Source organism: Vipera ursinii, assembly GCF_947247035.1.
Source record: "Vipera ursinii genome assembly, chromosome: 3".
Lineage (NCBI taxonomy): Eukaryota > Metazoa > Chordata > Lepidosauria > Squamata > Viperidae > Vipera > Vipera ursinii.
The window spans coordinates 53,177,283-53,189,054 of NC_139516.1; the positions used below are offsets into that span (position 1 = coordinate 53,177,283).

At 39.8% G+C, this 11,772-nt stretch overlaps 1 protein-coding gene across 4 annotated transcripts in view; it reads left to right on the plus strand.

Annotated features, from left to right (window-relative positions):
• KCNC4 (potassium voltage-gated channel subfamily C member 4) overlaps nt 1-9,958 on the plus strand; it is a gene marked incomplete at its 5' end in the record, with an annotated part of 35,695 nt that extends 25,737 nt beyond the window's left edge. For 3 of the 4 annotated variants that reach the window (XM_083357331.1, XM_083357329.1, XM_083357330.1), the window contains one exon: nt 7,754-8,456. In XM_083357331.1, coding sequence (XP_083213457.1) covers nt 7,754-7,762 — 9 coding nt within the window. In that variant the 3' untranslated portion in view covers nt 7,763-8,456. Of the gene's footprint in view, nt 1-7,753; nt 8,457-9,648; nt 9,702-9,933 lie in introns of those variants that run through there. The other variant, XR_014491861.1, reaches the window with a different exon arrangement.
• Between the last annotated feature and the right edge of the window lie 1,814 nt (nt 9,959-11,772).

Genomic DNA, 11,772 nt, shown 5'->3' on the forward strand with positions numbered 1-11,772 from the left:
TAATAATAATAATAATAATAATAATAATAATAATAATATTTATATACCGCCCTTCTCCCGAAGGACTCAGGGCGGTGAACAGGGCAAGCATAAAAAATACAGAGTTACAAAAGTTAAAAAAGGATTAAATATATGCCCACTAAAAACAGTAAATACAAATATTAAAATAACAATAAAAAAACCCCACCCATCCCCTATCAGGCCAGGCCGGCTTGTTCAAATAAGAATGTCTTTAGATCGCGACGGAAGGATCGAAGATCGGGCGCCATCCGGAGCTCAACCGGTAACTGATTCCATAGCTCCGGGGCGCCCACAGAGAAGGATCTCCCCCTGGGGGCCACCAATCGACATTCTCTGATTGGTGGCACCCTGAGGAGGCCCTCTCTGTGGGAACGCACAGGGCAAAGGGAAGTTGATGCCGGCAGCAGGTGTTCCCTTAGGTACTCCGGACCCATGCCATGTAGGGCCTTAAACACCATTACTAGTACCTTGAATCTCACCCGGAAGACAACTGGCAACCAGTGCAGCTCACGGAGCAGAGGTGTGACATGGGAGTATCGGGAGACTCCCAACACAACTCTCGCGGCTGCATTCTGTACCAGTTGGAGCCTCCGGGTGGTCCTCAAGGGCAGCCCCATGTAGAGAGTGTTGCAGTAGTCTAGACGAGAGGTCACGAGCGCGTGAGTGACCGTGCATAAGTCATCCCGGCTTAGATAGGGCCGCAACTGGCGCAACATCTGTAAACAACAATAAAGCTTAGAAAACACCAAAGACTCCATTGTTCAACTCTGGGCTACAGATATTCTGTTCCATTGGAAGCTTTGCTTTTGCAGGCTCTGGAAGGCAGATAGGTGGGATGTGAGGAAAGAGAGATTTATGAATTATTGGAGGGCTAGTACACCTGAGTAGTGATAGTTTAATGGCCAGCAGTTGTATAGATTTGGGCTTTCGCTATTCCTTGATTGGTGTCCAGTGTTTTGTACAAAATTGTTTCTTGTACTATTTGAAACAGTAAAACAGAAGGTATGCAAAGACCTGGATTGAATTCAGTCACAGTCGTCTAACTCATTCCTGATTAGACAGCTGTGGCCTTTTGTAAGACAGGAAGTTTAATCAAATTACCTCAGTGAGATTTCACCATTCCGTGTACATGTTTTACAGACCGTTTCCTCATACTAATGCAGGAAGCTTGTAAGGAAGCAAGTAAAAAAAAACACCCAGGAATGATTTTGTTGTGCTAAATGATTTGCCAATCTTTTAAAAAGCAACTTGGATTGTGGGTTGAAGAGGGGCGCATGATAGCAGGTGGGGGAATAATTAGGCTCCACATAGGCAGACAGAGGTTGTTACTTGCTTGGAATCTGGCACCAGACAGAAGTTGGGTGTGAATCTGATCTTTGCTTAAAGCAAGGATGAGCCTTTTTACCCTTTTGACATTTAAGAAACTTTAGTGCACCAAGTATTTTTAATCAGCAAGGATAATATTGTTTGAGCCAGTGTTTATTAGAAGTGACATGTAGCCCCACTATGCAATTTTTAGACTTGGCATTATGCAACTTAGTGTACAAAGTATGACTAATATCCCTGCTGCTTTGAGAACAAAAACTAGAATTGGGGAGTAAGACACCAGAAAGCTTAGCAGAAACTTTTCAATAGTGGTAAGACCAGCCCTGATAAGCGAAGAGAGAGCTCTGTTAGGTATTAATCAAATGGATTCTGTTAATTGTCAGAAGAGTTCTTTGAATTGTTATAAGAAAAGAACTGTTGGAAAGCTAATGGTTGTTGAATCCTAAAACTCTTGAACTCAGAGTTCTGAGAACTTCATTCTGGTATTCTTAAATACGAAAGAGAACAAAAATATATGAATAAATATTTCCACACTACCACTGCTTTTGTTCTTCAGTTTTCCAAAAACAATTCAAAGACAACTTGTGATCATCTTAATTTCTGCTGTCTTCAAATTCTGAAAGCACAAGAACACCTTGAGTCAGTCAGAGTTCATCTCTAAGAAATCAAAAGGACGGTACAAAAATATGAGCTATCATCAGTCCTGGACCAACAAACATGTTTTCATCTCTACTCCATACAAAAGAGAAATGAGTTAAATTGATGGTGTCTATATCCGGCTGTTATTTTCAGCTGGTGTTCTGTACATTTGATTGTTTACCAATAAATGCTGAATGGTTTGACTTTAAGGAAAAATTCTTAGTTGCGAAGATGCCTTTCCTTGGTTGCGCTGAAAAGTCTCCTGCAAGCTATCATGATGAAACTATAGTATGTTAGCATTTCTGCAACCAGGGCTCTCTCCATTATTTTTAAGCATTCTTGCAAGTTTACTAGGGTAGCTTGAGTGGGGATGGGGGGAGTAATAGTTTGGGATGCTTACAGAGAAGTACCAGGAACAGAATATAGAAGCTGCACAAGGGAGGAGCAGTGGAATGATGGCTGCTTTGAGATGAGGTGAGGCAAGGCTTCCCAGCAACAGAAAAATAGGCTACCTATAGAATTAAAACAATTGCAAATGGAAATTTTAGCTGTAGCTGAGCCAGCGACACAGATGACTGTGTGGGATTGTACAGGCACAGAATTGATTTTTGGAATGGTGCAAAGACACTGTGTAAATCAACTGTACCCATATACATACACTGTTTTATGTAGATCTCTAGTAGGAATACAAGGCAGACATGAATTGACAAGCTGATCTAGTGAAGGGGTGCAGAACATCTGTTGATTTGAGAGGCCCCAGCATGCTTTGCCTTGCGTGTTAAAGGCTATTGCTATGGCTATTGCTATTGCTTAACCCTCGATAACTCTACAATATGCAAAAAAGATGCAACATTTTTAGCCTTACTCATTCTTGGTGGATGCACAGAGGGAATGTTGATAAGACAATATTTTTGCATTTCTAATCCCGGTCAACATTATGTTTCCAGCAAATTGTTCAACTGCAATACACATTACAGCAAACATATCAGCCGGGCATGCTAAAGTAACTAGACTTCTGTGTCTTCATCATACCTATCAATCAGAAATGCATCAAGGAGCAGCCTTTGACATGAGTGACATTGACAGAGACTGACTCCTGGAAAATTAGCCTGATCCTTTTAAAAGACAGAATGCAGCCTTTATATATACTATTGTGTCAAGTTACTTTGTCCAAAGGCACAATGTACATGTGAAATAGTTTGCATATGAATATTCAATTCTTAAATACCTTTGTTTTTTCTCAGAGGAGCACAAGGAGAGTGGAGAAAATGGAAATAAGAGGGTGTTAGCTAGTCAGTATGCTTAAATGTCATAGCAGTAATTGAGCTGCCCAGAAATCATCTGTACTAGTGGTTTTTTCTGCCTTGCCAGTAAGATTACTTTTGTGCTTACAGTTTAAAAAAGGACATCAGTTAGTGTTTGCTTATTGTAATAAATAGATTATTTGGATCAAGTACAGTCTTAGCAGAAAAAGCAAGCCTTTAATCCCTCCAGCATTTATGGAAACAGAACTGTCAGTCTGAGTTGTCTCTCAAATGCTCATCCAGTTTTACCCCTTTCAGCAAAAAAGATCACAATCAAGTATATCCAAAAGATTAGGCTACAAAATTACATGTGCGCAAATGTCTTGGTTTGATTGAAATGTATTAATTTTGTATAAAGAGTTGCTAGCTACTGTAAAAAAATGGTCCAAAACTAAAATAGAAATCAGTTCAGTTTGGGGAGTGGGGTTTGAAAAATATAATTTTCTGTATGTTTAGTAGGGAATATCCTGCAGAACATATTTTTGAGGGAACGTGCAGAAGTTCAGGTTGCAGATTCTTTATTCATGCAATCTCCACTCCCTCTTCTGTCCCTCTAATAAAGCAATAGCTTAGAGAGAGTTACCCGGTTGACATGTATCAAAAATCCCAACAGACTCAGCTAAGATTGGAAAGAACTCCAGCCTGGCATTCTAGATTGCTGCTGATGGTCTATACCAGGGGTCGGCAACCTCGGCTCTTTTATGACTCATGGACTTCAACTCCCAGAATTTCTGAGTCAGCTATGCTGACTCAGGAATTCTGGGAGTTGAAGTCCATGAGTCATAAAAGAGCCGAGGTTGCCTACCCCTGGTCTATACAGATAATGAACGACTGTAGACCAATATCTGTCTCAATACAGAAACAGTTTACTGAGTGCAGTGATCCCCATTTATCAGCCACCGCAGTTTTGCAAAGCTCACCCTCTAGCAATTATATGTGAAACTTTAAAATCAAGACAAATGTAATTAAATTACTTTTGGTTCTTATTCTCATTGTAGATTACTTGAATTTAATTGTTCCTAGATGTTTTCTTTCAGTAAAACGGGCATGATGAAAGGAACTGAGGGTTGGTTCACTTTTATAGCACTTGCTTTGTCTGTGCGTAGTTATGTATGACGCATTTGTGTACTCTGTTGTGTATAAAAATACACTGTATTGCTATGGCTAAATAATATTTATATTGTTTTTATGCAAGATAGGGTCTTCTATGTATTTTGAGCTGGTTGACTATTTCTGGTTTGTACTCCCCCCCCCAAAAAAAAATCTTATCTATTACAAGCTGCTCTACTCACTTGGAGTTTTAAGATCACAGATGCTAAGTAAGTCCTTTGATTGCCAAGAATTGCAAATTCGGACTCCTGGGAAATGAACTGATATACCTGTTTCCTCCCTAATCTCCCTCACTCCCCCCCTTCAAGATTTGCCCTTTATTAGCTGTGTGAGATTCTAGAAGCAATATTAGATTTGCATAGATTTCCTCTTTCATAGAGATGTTCCAGTCTGCTTATAGCAAACTCAATACAGCTGTCGACTACTTAGCTTGTGCCTTGTATAAGTGAAACAACCATTAGAGATGAATCACTTGTCATTAGAACTAATGTGCTTTTTAACTGAGGCACTTCATAATGCCAGCTGCAAGCCAGAGTGATTAATCACTGAGTGATGCAATGTTGACATGCATATGTGAATCAGCTGGAACAATTTCTGATCATGACTTGGCTATCATAAAAACTACAGAGGATATTGGGCCAATAATATGAAACTCTGGAGGGTTTAGTCCCCCTTCTTTGCTATTTTTTTCAAGTCTAAATAGCAGCTGTTTAACAGGATGAAATTTAACCAATAAACTTTTCCCCAACAAGGAACTCCAGTTCTGGAGAGAACAGGTTTTGTTCAGCCCCTTGAGGCATATTTTTCCATCAGGAAAAACTTATGTTCAGAGCATTACCTTCTCATAAAAGATAATGCTAGCATAAGATCAGCAATGGAAGGGAGAACCGAGTTATCAGTTAATGGGTTCGTTTTAACTTCAAAGAAAAAGCTGGCCTGCCAATTAAAGCTATGAATTAAAAATCCACTCATTTACTTATCAGCTGGATGTTCTCAAACTTGGGCATAGCACTCCATTTATCTACACCCATTTTTCAAGCTGGTATTATAAGGATAATCTGCATAATAAATTCTCCTTGTCCAAACTGTGAATCTGTATCCTGTACAGGTAGTCCTTATGTTACAACCATTTGTTCAGTGATTGATCAAAGTTACAACAGCACTGAAAAAGATGACTTATGACAAGTCTTCTCACTTAAGACAATTGCACATCCTCACAGTCTTGTGTTCAGAATTCAGGCACTTGACAATTGGCATGTATTTATTGCAGTTGTAGTATCCCAGGGTGGTACATCATCTTTTTCAAACTTTTCAGACAGCTTCTGACAAGTAAAATCAATGGTGAAATCCAGGCACGCTTAATAACTGCATGATTCACTTAAGAAGTGCAATGATTTTCTTAACAACCATGGCAAAAAGGTCATAAAATCAGGTGTGACTGACTTAACCACCTTGGTTAGTAATGGAAATTCTTGCCCCAATTGTGGTCATAAGTTGAGAAATACCTCAGTAGCTTGGGTTACAGTTTCTCCTAAGGGAAAGGATATCTTCAGGGACTAATTCTGTTTAGCCATGGTGGCGCAGTGGTTAGAATGCTGTACTGCAGGTTAACTCTGCCCACTGCCAGGAGTTTGATCCTGACCGGCTCAAGGTTGACTCAGCCTTTCATCCTTCTGAAGTCGGTAAAACGAGGAGCCATATTGTTGGGGGGATATGCTGACTATAAACTGCTTAGGGAGGGTTATAAAGCATTGTGAAGCAATATTAAGTGCTATTGCCTGTGAGCAGTCTTTTTGCACTTGGGGTTTCCTAAATGGTTTAGTCTGCATGGAGTTCTCATTACCTGTTATCAGCATGACCATTTAACTGTTCTGTCTAAAGATGCGAATATAGGAAAGAGCCAGGTTATCAAAGGTTGCCTTACACACTGTTATCAAGTTGTGTTTCCAAAGGAAATTGTAGTAGAATAGAATTCTGAATCCTTTATGAAAACAATGCTCTTTCCAGGGAAGGGAAATTTCATCTTTCTTCAGTGGCAGTACGGTGATATTTCTTCACTTTTCATGGCATTCCATTTAGAGATTGCCTTTTCCTGGAGATGCCCATGCAACCCAATTTGGTCTAGTGGTTAAGGCACCAGGCAAGAAAATGACAGAATGTGAGTTCGAATGCTGCCTTAGTCATGAAAGCCAGCTGAGTGACCTTGGGCCACTAACCCTGTTTCAGCCCAACTCACCTCGCAGGGTTGTTTTTGTGGGGACTATAGGAAGGAGGAGGAGGAGGAGGAGGAAGCAATATTAGATATGTTTGCTGCTTTGAGATGTTTTGTAAAAATAATAAAGGCAGAAATATAACTATAATAAAAATAAATAAAAGATTACAGCTGAAGAGCCTTGGTGGCGCGGTGGGCTAATGCCTCCTTAAGTAACACCAGCTGCCTACAATTAGTGCAGGTTCGCATCCCACCAGGCTCAAGGTTGACTCAGCCTTCCATCCTTCCGAGGTAGGTAAAATGAGGACCCAGATTGTTGGGGGCAATTAAGCTGACTTTGTAATAATGCCGCTTGGGGTGTGTGTGAAAGCCCTAATAAGCAGGCATATACATAGAATGAAGGCTACTACTAAGCTTGTAAGCCGCCCTGAGTCTTCGGAGAAGGGCGGGATATAAATGGAATTAAAATAAATAAAATAAAATAAATAAAGATGTACCATTTCAGATGCAGGTTTGTGTATTTGGTATTTCTATAAACATTAGGTGCCATATTCCAGAACAATATTCGTACAGTCAAAAATGAGTGGGTGGGTGGGGTCACCTTTCTTTTTGTGAGCCAATGCTACCTTGTAATGATTTGATGATCCTTCTACTGGTGGGAGATGGAAATGTGGCATGATAGAAGTTTCTAGATATTGTGTACCTAGAGCTAATAACAAAAATGCTCTGTGTGTAGTTGGTCAGATATGATACTCTCAGTTTCCTCTGTGCTTTTGTCTTCTCCTTCTGGGTCAGCCAAGCCACATCTGGGCATTTTCTGAAGCCTTTAGACAGCCGAATGAATCACTGCTGCTCTTCCCTTTGAAGCAGCTTTGGAACTTCTAGAAGAAAACTCCCATTTTTCTCATTTCAAGTAGCTATAAATAAGTTTATTTTAAATCCATTCAACTCCCGGTAGTCAAGGAGAAGCAAAAAGTATTTAGTAGTGTCACCAGCACCAGATCTGTTCAGTCTAAACTGGAAGAACTAACCCTAACTTTGGCCATGAGACAGAGACAAGAGGGGGATTGGTTGGATTTTATTTTATTGCCTGTTTGTAATCTTTTACTGTGAAAGAATCTGAAAATCCTTGTTTTTTCAGGACTGTTGAACCCTCAATGAGTTTGACTAGAAGCTGGGATTGGCTCAAGCAATTTTCCTGTTAAAAGTGTATACAAGGAGAATGTAAGCTGGAAGGACCCATCTATTTGCTGTAATCCTGCTTGCTGTGTATTCAGTATATAAAAATGTATCTGAGACATCCAGGGTTACTCCATGGTATCAATGTCAAGATGGGCTGACAACCAGTACAAGCATTTGAACTGTTTCATGATCAGCCTTTTACTGTGTGGACCAACTTGTTGGCCAACATTGCTGCTATTTCACCGTAGAAATTTGAATGGTTCCTGGACTTTATTACAGATGGACATTGCTAATCTTAGATACCTTCTGGCAGGCTCCTGCAGATGCTTCAACATGTAAGTGCCAACCTAGCATTGTCTGCAGATAGTATTTTGTTTTAGACTCTACTGTGTGTATTCCTGGCTTCTTCAGTAGGAAATTCCCTTTCTATATATGATACCGGTATTCATGGAACTATTGGGAATTTGAAGCCACAAGATGTTGCAAAGTGAATTTAACTTGTGGATGTATTTAATGAAAAAGAAGAACCATTAGACTGTAGTGCTGTTAGTGCTGTTACTGTATCCCAGACAGTATTTAGTACTATTATCTTCTGTGCTGTACACATGGCTCTTCTTGTCAAACTATAACAAAAGTCTTAATAAAAAGATCTGGGAACTGAATTACAACTTTGGGTATTTTGCTGTTGCCTTTTTAAAAATAACTTGTTTGGTGAGCCGCCGCAACTAGTATAAGGTTTCATTGGATTGTCATGACAGTGATATGGACCTTGATTATCTACACAAGACACTTGCATTCATGTCTACGTAGCCTCTCACACTCTCCAGCACAGTCCCTGAGGAATCAAGCCTCAGAAACCTTGTGATGCATAAACAGGACACTAATCTTCTCAATAACTGCTCGATAGCCCCTTTAATTGAAAGGGTTTGTACACCACTATATGTTAGCTCTTTCTGAAATAGCCCAACAGAACTTAGATCTTCAGCCAAGATTCTCAAAAATGTGACCCTCAGTATGAACAGTTCCAGTGGGACTGCCATAAGTCGCCCAGGAAACAACTGTCTCTTTCCCATTCCATAATGCAAAATATTTCATTTTGATTTTCTCCCAGGGTGGCCAATTGCATTAAGCGGCTGTGCCAGGAGATAATAGAGAATCCTGCTTTGGGCATGGTTTATATATCATGCACTTCCCTAAATAAAAACTTTCAAAGTGCCGTGTGTGTATTCTTCCTTCTGATAGAATGTGAAACCTCATGTTTTGGATGAAAGTGAGCCCTATGAATTACTCTCCTCTCTCAGAAATGATAAATTTCTGATAAATCTCTGAACAAGATATCTCCACATTTTTTTAAAAAAAATGTTGACATAGTTTTGTCAACAGGTTTTGTAGCACTTATCCCAATCCTTCCCACTCTGGCAATTTTCCTTCAGAAACTACAATTTCTTTGGGCTGGGGGGGGGACAGGTAATATATGGTTATCTGCAGATTTTCCCTCCTAGAACAAGAAGCAGTGAGGAATTATTTTAACCACAAAAACAGCTTGTTATAGAAAAATTAACCCTTGGTTCCTGTTTTTACAATTAATATAAAATGACTACTGTAGATACACAGTGCACGGATCTTCCAAATTACATCTAATTTAGTCCATCTAAAAATATATAATCTTCAGTTCACATATGTTGGCAATAGTAATAATAATAAATTTATGTTTTTATGAGGAAATTAAATAACGTTTTAATGCCTTCTATTGTTATCCACAAGGCCATTGGGAAAAAAAAGATTAAGCACATTGCTTAAGCAAAGATTACCCAGTATTTATTAATTTTCAATTATATTTTGTCTTATCTCAAGGAGGTCACAGCTTTACCACTTCATTATTCTCAAAACAGCTGTAACCTAAAAAGGTGGGTTAGACTGAGAATCAACTTGCTCCCAATCTTAGTGGAGATTTTTCTGAATTTCTGGCTCTAATCAAACATGTTGCATTGACACTTTGACCCATACAGTAAATTATTTCCTGTTTTGAAATCTTCAACAAAATGTTGTTCTATAGGTACCCTGTTTCATCCAATCAGATTTGTATTCTAAGATACTTGATTCTGCTCTCTGCTGACATGATCTTCCGCTTGCTTGCAGACCCAGCATCCAGATGCCATGGAGCATGCTCAATATTCACTTGTTGTTTTTTGGAAAATTTCCTCTCAATTTTATTCTTAGTAAAAGTAAAGGTTCCCCCACACATGCGTGCTAGTCGTTTCTGATTCTAGGGGCCGGTGCTCATCTCCGTTTCAAAGCCGAAGAGCCAGCACTTGTCCGAGGATGTCTCCATGGTCATGTGGCCAGCATGACTAGACGCCAAAGGCGCACAGAACGCTGTTACCTTCCCACCGTAGTGGTCCCTATTTTTCTACTTGCATTTTTACATGCTTTCGAACTGCTAGGTTGGCAGAAGCTGGGACGAGTAACAGGCGCTCACTCTGTTACGCGGCACTCGGGATTCGACCCGCCAAACTGCCGACCTTCTGATCGACAGGCTCAGCGTCCTAACCCACTGAGCCACCACGTCCCTTATTTTATTCTTAAAGATGTGTTATTATTCTGAAAAACTTGCAGTTCTCCCAATGCTGTGGATACCCTATTTGGCTGCAAAGGCAAGATCACACAAACCTCTAAAGTCTGGTAGAGGAAGGGATTCCCCTCTAAGGAATAAATACTGACTTTATATGTAGAAATATAAAAATTGTTTCCATTAGATGGGTTCACTGTGATTTCCATTGACTAGATTAATCATATGGAGTGTTATGAGAGACATATTTGGTCCAGTGATTAAAAATACCAAGCTAGAAACCAGGAGACTATGAGTTCTAGTCCTGCATGAAAGCTGGCTGGGTGACTTTGGATCAGTCACGTTCTCTCTCAGCCCAACCACCTCACAGAGTGGCTGTTATGGGGAAAATAGGAGGAGAAAGGAATATTAGATATGTTTGTCACCTCGAGTTATTTATAAAAATATAACTCAAGGTGGAATATAAATAAATGTCTGTAAATATGAAAATCAATTTTTTTTAAAAAAAAAAATACGCCTTTGTGGATCAGGGAGAAGATTCTGTTGCTCTCTGCCAAAACGAAAGTGAAATGAAATGTTTCGAAACATTTAAAACTAGCATTCTCTAACCTGATTCCGTCTCAGCTTGGGGAGCCCATCATTCCAAGCCATCAAAGGCAATTGACGGGAACTATAGTCCAACACGGTTGGAGAGTACCAAAACTGAGGAAAGCTAATTTAGTCAAATATCAGGTTTCAGTTCTTCATCAAAGGCAACACAACCAAGCTACACTGCCAGCTGCATGTTGCAGCATTGGTATATTATTAGAGCAGTTTATATACCTTCCAAAGCTATTATATCACACTGGCTGCCAAGCAGGAGGTCCTTTTACATAATAACATGAACCCAAATTGCTAAGTAAGATGATTGCTTGTTTCCATGTATGTTAAATGCAGAGTCATCCAAGAAATGGGATTGAACCACTGGGGAGCATTGCCTTTTCAACTCCCTACTTAACTGCTTTTTATATTATGACTTGAGAGACGTACATTCCATAGCAGGCATTATTTTCCCTACAGCCTCCTTCTGCCTGGGCTGCTACCACTGAAAATGTTTTGAGTGGCACTGTTGTTCCTCTGTCTGCTTCAGTTATGCTTGGTAGCCTGACTGAAGAGAACGCTGGAAAATGTCAGGACAATATAACTACAGGTGGGATAAAAAAGAACTGTTAGCTTCACAAGGGTCCAATATGAAATGGTTCATCCTAGCTAGAGCACCAATTCCTGGCCAAGAGAGCAATCTAAACCTTCTATTCCAATTCTCCTGCGATAACAATTCTGCTCAGTGGAAAAGTTAAGGGGGGCAGAATTGACTTGTCTCTCACTTCTGATTTAAGCAACAGCAATTATGCTGAAATGAATTCTTTCTA